The sequence below is a fragment of the Taudactylus pleione genome, unplaced genomic scaffold, assembly GCF_031769625.1.
Source record: "Taudactylus pleione unplaced genomic scaffold, aTauple2 ptg000289l, whole genome shotgun sequence".
Lineage (NCBI taxonomy): Eukaryota > Metazoa > Chordata > Amphibia > Anura > Myobatrachidae > Taudactylus > Taudactylus pleione.
In genome coordinates this window covers 743,032-759,538 of record NW_028284691.1, presented here as the reverse complement: position 1 = coordinate 759,538, position 16,507 = coordinate 743,032, and the positions used below count along the sequence as shown (strand labels likewise).

The following is a 16,507-nucleotide window of genomic DNA, read 5'->3' as shown; positions in this document are numbered from 1 at the left end:
AAACCAAAACCGGACAATGAAATAGAACCAAAACCAGCAAAAATTGTCCGGTGCACATCCCTAATGTAGAGGCCAGTATGAGCAGGGTGAGTTTGAGCAATCACACTTACAGCTCTGAATCAGGCCCATAGCCCATCTCATACATCATCATGAGGTTCCAAGACTACACTATAAAATTGAAAGAAGAAGCTATTGGGCAATACCATAAGCTGTCTCCCCTCCCCTGACTCTCACATCCCGTACTATCTATTGTAACAATTGTCTCTCTGTTGCCTCCACATGGATCTCCCAATGCTCACTATGTCCAAAACAGAGCTTATCATTTTCTTTCCTCACAGTCACCACCTCCACTGAATTCTCTGTTGCCATCAGCAACACTCCAGTTTCTTCAGTATGACCAGCCCATATGCATTGGTGACACTTTCTAATGCCCTTTGCTCTCTTAAAATAGACTCTTAAATATAAAAGGAGTTTCAAATGAAAACATAAGGTGCCCATATCCGGTGTGATATAGCAGCCGATCCGACGGATTGGTACGATATCGCTGCTATATTGTATCGTGTGTGGGCATGATATCAGACAGTGCGTGCTCCCGTGGGATCGTACATCGCACCTCCATATCTTACTGCAGGTTCATTTGATCTGGGGATGCAATGTACAATCCCATGCAGTGCTATGCGGGTGGGGGAGGGGAGTGCCGGCATATCGGGTGGTCGGCCACCCGATCACTCCGTGTGTGGGGACCACATAATATGTCGGATCGCAGGTCGCGTCGCAAGGTGCATATCGTGTATGGGCAGCTATAGACTCAGCAGATCTGGCATAAGCTGTGTCCTGCAGACTAAAATACACAATTTCCAGCTTACCAGTCCCCCTCTCCTCTAAGATTGAGTCACAAAATATGCCATGACTGCATTGTTTAACAGCAGTGATATTACAACTCTACTAAACCTGCTATCATTTTCTGCACATACAGTCAGGTGCATAAATATTGGGACATTGACAGAATTTTCATATTTTGGCCTCTATTCACCACCACAATGGCTTTGAAATGAAACAAACAAGATGTGCTTTAACTGCAGACTTTCAGATTTAATTTGAGGGTAATTACATTCAAATCAGGTGAACGGTGTAGGAATTACAACGGTTTCTATATGTGCCTCCCACTTTTTAAGGGGCCAAAAGTAATGGGACAAACTAAACAATCCTAAATCAAACTTTCACTTTTTAATACTTTGTTGCAAATCCTTTGCAGGCAATTACAGCCTGAAGTCTGGAACGCATAGACATCACCAGACGCTGGGTTTCATCCCTGGTGATGCTCTGACGCCTCTACTGCAAATGTCTTCAGTTCCTGCTTGTTCTTGGGGCATTTTCCCTTCAGTTTTGTCTTCATCAAGTGAAATGCATGCTCAGTCGGATTCAGGTCAGGGGATTGACTTGGCCATTGCATAACTTTCCACATTTTAGCCTTAAAAAACTCTTTGGTTGCTTTTGCAGTATGCTTCGGGTCATTGTCCATCTGCACTGTGAAGCGCCGTCCAATGAGTTCTGAAGCATTTGACTGAATATGAGCATATAATATTGCCCAAAACACTTCAGAATTCATTCTGCTGCTTTTGTCAGCAGTCACATCATCAATAAATACAAGGGAACCAGTTCCATTGGCAGCCATACATGCCCACGCCATGACACTACCACCACCATGCTTCACTGATGAGGTGGTATGTTTTGGATCATGAGCAGTTCCTTTCCTTCTCCATACTCTTCTCTTCCCCTCACTCTGGTACAAGTTGATCTTTGTCTCATCTGTCCATAGGATGTTGTTCCAGAACTGTAATGGCTTTTTTAGATGTTGTTTGGCAAACTCTAATCTGGTCTTCCTGTTTTTGAGGCTCACCAATGGTTTACATCTTGTGGTGAACCCTCTATATTCACTCTTGTGAAGTCTTCTCTTGATTGTTGACTTTGACACATATACACCTACCTCCTGGAGAGTGTTCTTGATTTGGCCAACTGTTGTGAAGGGGCTTCACCAGGGAAATAATTCTTCTGTCATCCACCACAGTTGTTTTCCGTGGTCTTCCGGGTCTTTTGGTGTTGCTGAGCTCTCCGGTGCGTTCTTTCTTTTTAAGAATTTTCCAAATAGTTGATTTGGCCACACCTAATGTTTTTGCTATCTCTCTGATGGGTTTGTTTTGATTTTTCAGCCTAATGATGGCTTGCTTCACTGATAGTGACAGCTCTTTGGATCTCATATTGAGAGTCAACAGCAACTGATTCCAAATGCAAATGTCACACCTAGAATCAACTCCAGACCTTTTACCTGCTTAATTGATAATGAAATAACGAGGGAATAGCCCACACCTGTCCATGAAATAGCTTTTGAGTTGATAGTCCCATTACTTTTGGCCCCTTAAAAAGTGGGAGGCACATATAGAAACTGTTGTAATTCCTACACGTTCACCTGATTTGGATGTAATTACCCTCAAATTAAATCTGAAAGTCTGCAGTTAAAGCACATCTTGTTTGTTTCATTTCAAAGCCATTGTGGTGGTGAATAGAGGCCAAAATATGAAAATGCTGTCAATGTCCCAATATTTATGCACCTTACTGTATATTGTATATATGAAACAGTACTTGGTTATATTGATTTCTAGGGAGGTTAGATCATTTGTATAGGCTCTTTATGGGAATGTATAGATCATTGGCACATGTCATGTTGTTAATGCAGAGATTACAAATTGGGTCATCACAAATATTTATTATAGAAATCATTAAGTTGATCAATTATGTTTTCCATAAGGAATATATGCTGCACTTTGACCCAATGCTTTGAAGCTACTACTTTGGCCTATCCTAGAGGTAATAACTTAAGCTTAAAATTGTCCTCCATCTGATATGAGCTCATTTTGTATTTAAATAGATTAATCAATAGTGGGTTTTCAGTGGTAGTTACAATAAAAGGTGATTTTGGCAAAAATTGACATTATAGTTACATAATTTTCCCGATCAGTCTATAATCATGAGATCAACATAAAATAAATTATAATAAAATAAACATAATGCTGCAAAAAAATAATTTAAATTTATTTTTAAAATAGTATATATGTTTCATTTTACCAAGTCAGTAGTATTTTCTGGACATGGTGGAATGGAGTCACAGCTGGAACATGAACCCTGTGCAAAATAATGAACTTATTACATTAAAAGGAAACTAAATTATTATGAATATACATACATATATATTTCAAAAAAGAACCTGGGTGCTGTGTTGTGAAAGCGTTTTGGACTTACAATACCCCAGGGTTACATATTTTGAGAAAGCTAGGAAGTCAGAATTTGTTATTAATACAGGCTAGGAGGATTTAGTACAATATATTGTGCTATTGTATTACCTGTATTACTTCCTTATGTGTTTCGTTGCACTTAGATGGCAGAATTGGCAGTATACCGGAAGGAATTAAAATACCATCTAAAGTGTGGATGACACCGTTAGAAGCAATGATATCACTATGGTCAAGAAGGATTCCTTGGTCTCCAAATAGAATTCTTCCCTGACAGGATGGTAAACAAAAACACATTTATTTAAAAACAGAAAGGGCTCTACAGAGAAGGATGAAAGGGTCAGTCAAGTGACACAATGATAGGCAAGCAGAGAGTCTCTCAGGTCATGTTATGCTACGATTGGATGCTATACTATTACTTAATCCTAGGTGTTTCTGTTAATCAACTACAATAAAGCAAAGTAGTGTACACTGGGCCTGATTCAGAGCCGCTCGTAAGCGGCCGCTCGTTCGCTCTGAGCGATGTTTGCACAACTGCGCATGCGTATGGGTTGTAATGCGCATGCGCATTACAACCCATACGCATGCGCAGTTGTGCGGTCGGAGATCGTGCGCTCGCAAAACAGCGAGGGGCTGTTAATTTGATTGACAGAATGTACTGTTTGTGGGTGGTAACAGGGGAAGGTGCTTGAAAACGGAGGAGTGGAGATCCGAACGCAGGCGTGCCAACGGTCAAAAGGGCATTTAATGGGAGTGCATAATTAGTAAAGGAGCGTCATCGCCCACGTCACTTGGTTGTCTTTTAGCCTGAACTGCTCGCAGTGATAGCGGTAAGAAAAACCTACCACAAGCACTGCGAGCAGTTCAGATGCCTTTCGATGTACCCGTTGAATCTAATAAATACCAGAGATGACGTGTGATTCGAACGGCAAAGGGGCGTCTTAACAAAATAGCGAGCGCATTTTTCGTTCATTTGCTCAGACATAGAGGCGTCAACAAACCGCAAAGAGCGAGCGCTCAATTTAAATAGCCGGCCCCTTTTTTGGAACGACCGCCCGCAAATAGCGTCCGGCTCTGAATCAGGCCCTCTGTGTGATATTATGTTGATGTGCATACGCTCACCATGTGATAGCGAAGTTAAGCCAAGTTTGTAAGGAAGTGAGGAGATACCTCATGACATGTGTAGAAGGTTTAGGTAGGTATTTGTCGTGATACTTAGAGACTCTGATCTGCTGCTAATAACGACTAAGAGCCGTATTCAATTAGGTGCGAAAAGTCGCATTTGGCAAAAAGCGTTCACATGGCAAAGTTATCGCCGCATTCACCAGTTTTGGTTCAATCTTTTCACGTACTTTATCAATGCGCGCCCCCGCTTTTCGCCCTATTCAATTGCAAAACACGTGAAAACGCATAAGTGTGATAATTGCGCATGGTGAAACTAGTGAAAAGTACAGCACATTTTGGGGAAATCAGTATATACCCCATAAAAAGCCTAACTGACCCTGGAAATCAATATAGAAATGTATTAATAGCCTTGTTATATCCATATTTGCATCAGTGTGGAAAAATGATATAAAGCAATTTCTTTTGGAAAAAATAATTGCTGTAGGTAACTTGGATGTAAATTAAATTGGGTACTAGTATATTTTTGTGTCTATAAAGTGCAGTTTTAATTTTTTTTAAAATACACCTGCTGCAGCCACCTGCAATTCTAAAAACACCTGTCCAACCCATACAGTTCCCCAAAATACCTGACCCATTACTTTAAGCCCATTTCCAACACTTTTTAAACTTTCGCCCCAAAACTGACATGTCATTATTAGGGAGAATTAAGCAAATGTTTTGTGATTCGGGGGGGGGTGTCCAAAGGTTTCTGAACCAAGTACCGTATGGAATTTTCGCACATTCAAACACTCCGGCAATTGGATAGCGTGATATGCACATATAAGCGAAAAGTTCACACCGGCGAACGCTTTTCGCCAAACGTGACTTTTCGCACCTAAATGAATACGGCCCTAAGTGGTCTATGTTCTAAGCCTTGGAGAGAGATAAAGTGGATGGAGATAAAGAACCAACCAATCAGTTCCTAACTGTCTTACTGAATGGTTGGTACTTTATCTCTCTTCTACATAGGGCCTGATTCAGGTTGGGACGCATGTCTACGTTCACATGTACCCGGTCGATGTCTGCATTCTGTGCATGTGTATGCACCACAGTGTGCGTGCGTGAACCAGCCGCTGCGATCGCAAATGCGAACACAGAAGATACGCAGAGACACAAGGACATGAGTGACAGCAAGTGCCGTTTGGGGGTGGAGTGGGGGGTTGGTCAAAGGGAAGCAGACGTGCCTGTGCATTTGAACGCAGTTACAGGGGCGTGCATAATTAAGCCCCAGCAACGGCATACACAGCCACAGCTCTACATTCGCAGGTTGTGAGGCAAGTCAAGCTCAATCATAACTCTGCGTATGGGTCCGTTGTTACCAATATTTTCACTGTCTTGCGGATGTATGTAATGGGAAGTGGACGGCTTTATAAGCTGGAGGCAATTTTGGCATAGTGCTGCAATCGCATCGCGATCGCATTCATTTGCATATCTCCGCAACGAGCGGGTGCGTGCAATTGCAAACTTGCGATCCGTGCTGAATCAGGCCCATAGACCTCTAAAAGGAAACTGCTATCAGCATGTTTGTGTCAAGTTTAGCTGCACACGTGTGTGCTATATTTTTAAATAAATACAATCTTTAATATTGTGTCTATAGTAATATAACACGTCTGTACTTTAATTGTAAATTGTATTCAGAATGAAGATGTTAAGAAAATTTTTCTGTCCTGAAAGGACCGGATATTTATTCCAATGGGTGAGTTCATAAACATTTACATTTTATTTCACTATTTGACCTATGTATTTGACATAGTGAGCCAGCGGCGTTTCTAGAGAGGAGGGAGCCTGTGTGCAGTTTCTGACACGGGCCCCCTCCTCTCTGCCCGGCGGCCAGCAGCGCTCTGAGTTGGGCGCTGCCAGCGCCAGAGTTATAGACTCTGGGCACTAGAGTGTGCCCAGAGTCTATAGTGTATGCACAGATCACGGGGAAAATGGCCGCGGCGGCCATTTTCCCTGTACTGTGCATGCGCAAACGACGGGATAATGGCTGCCGCGGCCATTTTCCAGTCGTTTTACAGCGCCGTACCCCCGTGCCAACATGGGACTCCAGAGAGGTAAGTAATATTATGGGTGCAGCGTGTGCGGTGCGGGACCCCCCTGGACCCAGGTGCCCGTGTTCCCCGCACACCCTGCACCCATTATAGATACGCCCCTTTAGTGAGCACTACAGTACATTCTAATTTTCTTTTTTGCAGGTATGACATGTAGAACATAAGGCAAATCCCCTTTAATGCTCGATCGCACCAATGTCTAAGACACCTCTGGAAGGACCAGTAAATTATTGAAGGCTTAGGGCCTCATTCAGAGATGGACGCTAATGCAATTTTCACGCAGATCGAGCGATTGTTTGCCATTGTGCATGAGTATGCACCGCACGGCACAGCGATTGGATTGCGATTACGGACGCACAGAGGATCCCATCACAAAGTGACTGACAGGTTGTCAGCGTTTTGGGGTGGTAATGGGGAATGGTCAGAAAAACGCAGGCGTGCCTGTCCGTTTAAACGCCGTTACATGGGTGTGCATAATTAGCCACTGTGAGTGCATGCGCAGCTCTGCGTGTCAGAAGAGCTCCCAAGATGGCCGTCGATGTTATCGATATTTACGTTGGTATACGTCGTAGCATGCAGGCAAGAAGGCAACAGTGAGCGTCTTTATGCTCGGGTGATCTTTGCTAACATTAGCATATTTTCGCTGATGCATTGCGTATGAAATAGCGTCTGTGATCACATTAGTGTCCATCTCTGAATCGGGCCCTTAATCTCAATAACAGATGAACAGCATATGCATGTAAACAATGAATGGGGCACTGTTCCCCCAACTAAGGATGGCCATCGACCTGTGATCACTGCTGTTGGACAATGGTTTCTTCATTGATGGCAGAAGTTTCTCAATCATCATTGGCTGAGTCCCGATGATGGTGGCGTGGCACTGATGGTTTTTTTGTTCCACTTCTAGCCAGCTCCAAGTCTACTACTAACTCTCTAGTGACACAGTGGTCTAGAGAGATAAAATAAATGGAGTTAAAGTAGAAACCAATCAGCTCCTGTCACTTTATAGGCAGTGTTTTTGGACAATGACAGTTAGGAGTGGATTGGTTGGTACTTTGGGCCTGATTCAGACCCACTCGCGAGCGGCTGTCCGCTCGCAAGTGGGTCGATGTTATGGACTGAGCATGCGCACGACGGAGGGAGCTCCGTCGTGCGCATGCGCCAGACGCGACGAGCGAAGGAAAGTCCTTTGCTCGTTGTGTCCGATCAAAGGGGGCGTGCTGTCAATGTTGATTGACAGCACGCCCCCTTTGGTGGGCGTGCCTCCCTGACGGGGGCGTTCCCACGGGAACGCCTCCCGTCAGAAGCCGGCCCACTGACATCACTAGTGATGTCAGTGGGAGTGATTTTGGCTCTGATAGAGCCAAAATCACTCCGGAGCTTGCGGTTGAAAACCTCAACCGCAGGCTCCAGCTCGCAAATTCGATGGTCGCGATGGTCTCGACCATCGCGACCATCACAATGCACGCTCGTATAGCCTGTGGGTGGTGACCCACAGCTATACGAGCGTCCAGGAGGACGCTCCATGAAAATGGAGCCCGGCCCTCATTCAGAGCGTGCGCTCTGCTCAGAGCGTACGGCTCTGAATGAGGGCCTTTATCTCCATCCAATTTATCTCTTTCCAAGGTTTTGTGCATAGACCCAACAGTCTCTTCTCACATAAGCTGTACTAGTACTTAAGCATTGCAAGTGTGCAACAGTAATTACTGTGATTGACTGGCTCAGTCTCTGTTAGGATCCGCAGGTAGCGGATCATCCTGGTGGCAGTTTCCAGTCTTGGTCACTACTGGAGACTCTATCTAATCCTGTTTTGTTTGTGTTCAGTTCATAGCATGTCATTCCTGTCTGTCTGTGTGTTTTTTCCTCAGGTGCTACTAATCATCTGCCTCTCTGCAGATCTCAGGTGCACATCAGCCTGTGATTAGGAATTACTCTCTGCTGGAGATGGCTCTGATTGGGTACTGCTTCTCTTAAGTTACAGCCAGCCCTGCACTCTGTGCCGGTTATACTGTCTAAACATTAATACACAAACTGTTTCCCAGCTTCCAAGCCGCACCATTGCACAGCCTGTCTCCTGGCTTCCAAGCCGCACCAGCGCACAGACTGTTTTCCAGCTTCCAAGCCACACTATTGCACAGCCTGCCTCCTGGCTTCCAAGCCTCACCAGCGCACAGACTGTTTCTCGGTTCCCAAGCCACTACATCGGCCTCCAGCCACCACTGGCACTCCAACTATATCCTCAGCACCTTGCCGCACCAACGGCTCCTGACCCACATCATCGGCTCCCAAGCCACAACATCGGCCTCCGGCCACTCTACTGGCTCTCCAGCCACATCATCGGCACCTTGCCACACCAACAGCACCTTAGCCGCACCATCAGCTCCCTAGCCACACCATCGGCGTTCAGCCGCACCATCGACGGTCAGCCGCACCATCGTCGTTCAGCCACATCGTTCGTACTTTGGACTATTGTTTTATACGTTCTTGCCTGTTTTTTGTGACAATAAAGTCACTCACTTTGATTTCACCCTACGTCTCCTGGTGTCTCTCTACTTAAGGTATTCTGGTCATCTGGACCCCCAGACAACCGTAACAGTCTCATAATAATAACCCAGTCTGAGCAAGGAGGGATGAGCAATAATGAAAAGGTTTCTAGGTCAGTATCCTAACCCTCCTCCTCTCCCTACCCCTAACCCTCTCTCCCCAATGCCTAAACCTAACCTCCCCCTAGTGCCTAAACCTAACCTTCCCCTCCCCGCACCGTAAACCTAACCCTCCCCCCTCCGCGCCCAACCCTAACCCTCCCCCAGCCCCGCTACTTACCTTCGGTATGCCGGCGCCAGTATCCTAAGCTCTGGCATCCTGACTGTTGGGATACTAAACGTTTCCTGTTTCCAGAAAGTAACACATCACAGAGCCATCTTAAAAGAGATGGACGGGCAGTCTGACCAATAGAAAGTTAAATTGTTATATTTTGAGAACACACCGTTGCACCTGCCAATTAGATAGTGATAGGTGTGGATAATCTCACACATACACATGGTCTAACTGACAAACCGCAATTTGAGGGTGTCTAATGCATGCACAAACCTCCTACGGTTCAAACCATGAACCGTTTTCTGATGATGAGCCATCCAATGGCCAACCCTAACCCCTCCCCTTTCTTAACTTAGTAGACAGGCGTGAGGAAAGCATATTCTGCTCCTGACTGAGAGTGTAGCACTTGCTTGTGACATAAGAGCCAACTGTCACACACCCAAGATACCACTGCCATTGAGGAGCAGCAGCCGACAAGCAGCCAGTGTTTTACCATGGTGGCATTAAAAACACTGGATAAGTCACATGTCACTCAAGGGCAGATGCATCAAACCGATAAAGTGGAGAAGTTGCCTATGAGCTTCTAGCTATCATTTATCTAGTACAGTCTATAAAATGACAGTTAGATGCTAATTAGTAGGGGTGTGCACCGGCCACTTTTCGTGTTTTGTGTTTTGGTTTTGGATCTGGATCTTTCTTCGTGTTTTGGATCTGGATTGGTTTTGCCAAAACCACCCTTCCGTGTTTTGGGTTCTGGGTTTTGTGTTTTGGATCTGTATTTTTTTGAAAAAAAGCATAAAAACAGCTAAAATCACAGAATTTGTAGGTTTTTCTGCTCCTATGCTATTATTAACCTCAATAACCTTAATTTCCACTCATTTCCAGTCTATTCTGAACACCTCACACCTCACAATAGTGTTTTTATGTCCAAAAGGTTGCACCGAGGTAGCTGGATGACTATGCTAAGCGACACGAGTGGGCGGCACAAACACGTGACCCATCTAGGAGTGACACTGCAGTGGCAGACAGGATGGCAGTTAGAAAAACTAGGCCCCAAACTGTACATAATGCAAAGAAAAAAAGAGGTGCAAGATGGAATTGTCCTTGGGCCCTCCCACCCACCCTTATGTTGTATAAACAGGACATGCACACTTTAACAAATCAATCATTTCAGCGCCAGGGTCTGCCACACAACTGTGGCTGAAATGATTGGTTCGTTTGGGCCCCCACAAAACAAGCTGGCAATTAATGTGTCCCTGCACAAACTGGCTCTACGGAGGCAAGATGTCATCCTCATCCTCCTCATCCACCGATTCCTCACCCTCTTCAGTGTGTACATCCTCACAAAGTATTAACTCGTCCCCACTTGAATCCACCACCACAGGTCCCTCTGTACGTTCTGGAGGCTGGTCTCCCTGGAAGAGCTGATAATTCATTTTGATGAACATCATCTTCTCCACATTCTGTGGAAGCAACCTCCTACGCCTTTCGCTGACAAGGTTCCCGGCTGCACTAAACACTCTTTCGGAGTACACACTGGAGGGGGGGCAACTCAGGTAAAATAGAGCCAGTTTGTACAGGGGCCTCCAAATTGCCTCTTTTTCCTGCCAGTACAGGTATGGACTGTCTGACATGCCTACTTGGATGCTGTCACCGATGTAATCCTCCACCATTCTGTCAATGGTGACAGTATCATATGCAGTGACAGTAGACATGTCAGAAATTGTTGCCAGGTCCTTCAGTCCGGACCAGATGTCCAAACTTGGTCCTGCCTGCCCTGCATCACCGCCAGCGGGTTGCTTAGGATACCTAAGTTTTTTCCTGGCAGCCCCAGTTGCGGGAGAAAATGAAGAAGGAGCCGTTGACGTGTCACGTTCCGCTTCAGCTGACAGTGTGTTCACCAGCAGGTCTTTGCACCTCTGCAGGCTTGTGTCGGCCGGAAAGAGAGACACCACATAGGCTTTAAACCTAGGATCGAGCACGGTGGCCAAAATGTAGTGGTCTGATTTCAACAGATTGACCACCCTGGAATCCTGGCAAAGCGAATGAAGGGCTTCATCCACAAGTCCCACATGCCGAGCGGAATCGCTCCGTCTTAGCTCCTCCTTCACTTTCTCCAGCTGCTTCTGCAAAAGCCTGATGAGGGGAATGACCTGACTCAAGCTGGCAGTGTCTGAACTGACTTCACGTGTGGCAAGTTCGAAGGGCTGAAGAACCTTGCACAACACGGAAATCATTCTCCACTGCGCTTGAGTCAGGTGCATACCCCCTCCTTTGCCTATGTCATAGGTGGATGTATAGGCTTGTATGGCCTTTTGCTGCTCCTCCATCCTCTGAAGCATATAGAGGGTTGAGTTCCACCGCGTCACAACCTCTTGCTTCAGGTGATGGCGGGGCAGGTTCAAGAGTGTTTGCTGGCGCTCCAGTCTTCGGCACGCAGTCGCTGAATGGCGAAAGTGGCCAGAAATTTTTCGGGCCACCCAAAGCGTCTCCTGCACGCCCCTGTCGCTTTTCAGAAAATTCTGCACCACCAAGTTTATTGTGTGAGCAAAACATGGGACGTGCTGGAATTTGCCCAGATGTAATGCCCGCACAATATTGGTGGCGTTGTCAGATATCACAAATCCCCAGGAGAGTCTAAGTGGGGTAAGCCACTGGGCGATGATTTCCCTCAGTTTCTCTAAGAGGTTGTCGGCGGTGTGCCTCTTACTGAAACTGGTGATACACAGCGTAGCCTGCCTTGTAACGAGCTGGCGTTTCTGAGATGCTGCTACTGGTGACGCTGCTGCTGTTGCTGCGTAAGGTGATACATCTACCCAGTGGGCTGTCACAGTCATATAGTCCTTAGTCTGCCCTGTTCCACTTGTCCACATGTCCGTGGTTAAGTGGACATTGTGTACAACGGCATTTTTCAGGACACTGAGGACACTTTTTCTGACGTTTCTGTACAGTCTCGGTATCGCCTGCCTAGTGAAGTGGAATCTAGACGGGATTTGGAACCGGGGACACACTACCTCCATCAATTGTCTAAATCCCACTGCACTAATGGCGGATACCGGACGCACGTCTAACACCAACATAGCAGTCAAGGCCTCAGTTATACGTTTTGCTTCAGGATGACTGCTGTCGTACTTCATCCTCCTCGCTAAGGACTGTTGGAGGGTCAATTGTTTAGTAAAAGTAGTGGTGTTCCTACTTCCTCTCTGGGATGATGAACGACTCCCAGCAGCAGCAGCAACAGCAGCAGCGGCAGCAGTAGGCGTAGCAATGCAGGATCCTCCAGAGGAATCCCGGATAGGAGAGTCAGTCATGCCAGTGACATGGCCTGCAGGACTACTTCCGATCCTGACTAAGGAGGAAATTGACGAGGAGGGAGTTGACGGTGTGGTTTGCAGGCGCTTGGATACAACAGGACAACGGGATTTAGGTGTCCCTGGACTGCTTACGGTCTTAGCCAAAGTTTCTGAACTTGACAGTAACTTTTTATGAACGCGCTGCAGGTGCCGTATAAGGGAGGATGTTCCTAGGTGGTTGACGTCCCTACCCCTACTTATTTCACCTTTACATATGGTACATATGGCAAGACAGTTGTTGTCCGGATTTGGATAGAAATATTGCCAGACCAAAGAGGTGGAATGTTTGGTCTTCTGCCCAGGCATGACCGTGATGGGCTTTTTCATCCCACGGACAACAACTGTCTCCCCCGGAGCCTGATTTAAACAAACCACATCACCATCAGAATCCTCCTCGCCAACTTCCTCCTCAGCGCCAGCTACACCAGTATCCTCATCCTGTTGTACTTCAACAGTGACATCTTCAATTTGCATATCAGCAAGTGGACTGTGGGTGCTCCTTTCAGCACTTGCAGGGGGCGTGCAAATGGTGGAAAGAGCCACCTCTTCCCGTCCAGTGCTGGGAAGGTCAGGCATCGCAACCACCACCACACTTGGACTCTCCTTGGGGATTTGTGATATCTTCTTAGAAAGCACAGTTCTTCGCTGTGCTTTTGCCAGCTTAACTCTTTTGATTTTTTTAGTGGGAGGAGGGCTTCCATCGTCATGTGAAGCTGAACCACTAGTCATGAACATACTAGGGATCGACCTTAGCCGTTCCTTGCCACTCCGTGTCGTAAATGGCATATTGGCAAGTTTACGTTTCTCTTCAGCTGATTTAAATGTCTTTTTCAAGGTCATTTTCCTGAACTTTGCCATTTGGGATTGTATGTGCCCTCTACTATGACATTGGGCATCGGCCATGGCAGACGACGTTGATGGCATGTTATCGTCTATGTCATGACTAGTGGCAGCAGCTTCAGCACTAGGAGGAAGTGGTTCTTGATCTTTCTCTATTTTATTTTTATCGGAGAAAGTTTGGTCCTCCATTTATGTTATATCGATTTGATATATACGTGCGGCTAAACCCAGAAAATAATTTTTTTTTTGGTTTGGACTGGAGTGTACTTTGGGGGTTACAGCACCCTTTAACGGTCAAGCCAGCCGGCCCTTTACTTATGACACAGGCGCACTCTTGGCACTACTTTGTTGATGCACGTGCGGCTACTGCGCACACAATTCACAAACACAGAAAATAATTTTTTTTTTGGTTTGGACTGGAGTGTACTTTCGGGGGTTACAGCACCCTTAACGGTCAAGCCAGCCGGCCCTTTACTTATGACACAGGCGCACGCTTGGCACTACTTTGTTGATGCACGTGCGGCTACTGCGCACACAATTCACAAACACAGAAAATAATTTTTTTTTTGGTTTGGACTGGAGTGTACTTTCGGGGGTTACAGCACCCTTAACGGTCAAGCCAGCCGGCCCTTTACTTATGACACAGGCGCACGCTTGGCACTACTTTGTTGATGCACGTGCGGCTACTGCGCACACAATTCACAAACACAGAAAATAATTTTTTTTTTGGTTTGGACTGGAGTGTACTTTCGGGGGTTACAGCACCCTTAACGGTCAAGCCAGCCGGCCCTTTACTTATGACACAGGCGCACGCTTGGCACTACTTTGTTGATGCACGTGCGGCTACTGCGCACACAATTCACAAACACAGAAAATAATTTTTTTTTGGTTTGGACTGGAGTGTACTTTCGGGGGTTACAGCACCCTTAACGGTCAAGCCAGCCGGCCCTTTACTTATGACACAGGCGCACGCTTGGCACTACTTTGTTGATGCACGTGCGGCTACTGCGCACACAATTCACAAACACAGAAAATAATTTTTTTTTTGGTTTGGACTGGAGTGTACTTTCGGGGGTTACAGCACCCTTAACGGTCAAGCCAGCCGGCCCTTTACTTATGACACAGGCGCACGCTTGGCACTACTTTGTTGATGCACGTGCGGCTACTGCGCACACAATTCACAAACACAGAAAATAATTTTTTTTTGGTTTGGACTGGAGTGTACTTTCGGGGGTTACAGCACCCTTTAACGGTCAAGCCAGCCGGCCCTTTACTTATGACACAGGCGCACGCTTGGCACTACTTTGTTGATGCACGTGCGGCTACTGCGCACACAATTCACAAACACAGAAAATAATTTTTTTTTGGTTTGGACTGGAGTGTACTTTCGGGGGTTACAGCACCCTTTAACGGTCAAGCCAGCCGGCCCTTTACTTATGACACAGGCGCACGCTTGGCACTACTTTGTTGATGCACGTGCGGCTACTGCGCACACAATTCACAAACACAGAAAATAATTTTTTTTTAGGTTTGGACTGGAGTGTACTTTCGGGGGTTACAGCACCCTTAACGGTCAAGCCAGCCGGCCCTTTACTTATGACACAGGCGCACTCTTGGCACTACTTTGTTGATGCACGTGCAGCTACTGCGCACACAATTCACAAACACAGAAAATAATTTATTTTTTGGTTTGGACTGGAGTGTACTTTCGGGGGTTACAGCACCCTTAACGGTCAAGCCAGCCGGCCCTTTACTTATGACACAGGCGCACGCTTGGCACTACTTTGTTGATGCACGTGCGGCTACTGCGCACACAATTCACAAACACAGAAAATAATTTTTTTTTGGTTTGGACTGGAGTGTACTTTCGGGGGTTACAGCACCCTTAACGGTCAAGCCAGCCGGCCCTTTACTTATGACACAGGCGCACTCTTGGCACTACTTTGTTGATGCACGTGCAGCTACTGCGCACACAATTCACAAACACAGAAAATAATTTTTTTTTTGGTTTGGACTGGAGTGTACTTTCGGGGGTTACAGCACCCTTAACGGTCAAGCCAGCCGGCCCTTTACTTATGACACAGGCGCACGCTTGGCACTACTTTGTTGATGCACGTGCGGCTACTGCGCACACAATTCACAAACACAGAAAATAATTTTTTTTTGGTTTGGACTGGAGTGTACTTTCGGGGGTTACAGCACCCTTAACGGTCAAGCCAGCCGGCCCTTTACTTATGACACAGGCGCACGCTTGGCACTACTTTGTTGATGCACGTGCGGCTACTGCGCACACAATTCACAAACACAGAAAATAATTTTTTTTTTGGTTTGGACTGGAGTGTACTTTCGGGGGTTACAGCACCCTTAACGGTCAAGCCAGCCGGCCCTTTACTTATGACACAGGTGCACGCTTGGCACTACTTTGTTGATGCACGTGCGGCTACTGCGCACACAATTCACAAACACAGAAAATAATTTTTTTTTGGTTTGGACTGGAGTGTACTTTCGGGGGTTACAGCACCCTTTAACGGTCAAGCCAGCCGGCCCTTTACTTATGACACAGGCGCACGCTTGGCACTACTTTGTTGATGCACGTGCGGCTACTGCGCACACAATTCACAAACACAGAAAATTATTTTTTTTTGGTTTGGACTGGAGTGTACTTTCGGGGGTTACAGCACCCTTTAACGGTCAAGCCAGCCGGCCCTTTACTTATGACACAGGCGCACGCTTGGCACTACTTTGTTGATGCACGTGCGGCTACTGCGCACACAATTCACAAACACAGAAAATAATTTTTTTTTAGGTTTGGACTGGAGTGTACTTTCGGGGGTTACAGCACCCTTAACGGTCAAGCCAGCCGGCCCTTTACTTATGACACAGGCGCACGCTTGGCACTACTTTGTTGATGCACGTGCGGCTACTGCGCACACAATTCACAAACACAGAAAATAATTTTTTTTTTGGTTTGGACTGGAGTGTACTTTCGGGGGTT

At 46.3% G+C, this 16,507-nt stretch overlaps 1 protein-coding gene across 1 annotated transcript in view; it reads right to left on the bottom strand.

Moving 5' to 3' along the window:
* Positions 1-16,507, bottom strand: part of STAB1 (stabilin 1) — a 490,754-nt gene that overhangs the window by 399,118 nt on the left and 75,129 nt on the right. Inside the window, exons 17-18 of the mRNA XM_088482458.1 lie at positions 3,399-3,557; positions 3,124-3,180 (exon numbers count right to left, since the gene is read on the bottom strand). Coding sequence (XP_088338584.1) covers positions 3,124-3,180; positions 3,399-3,557 — 216 coding nt within the window. The remainder of the gene's footprint in view (positions 1-3,123; positions 3,181-3,398; positions 3,558-16,507) is intronic.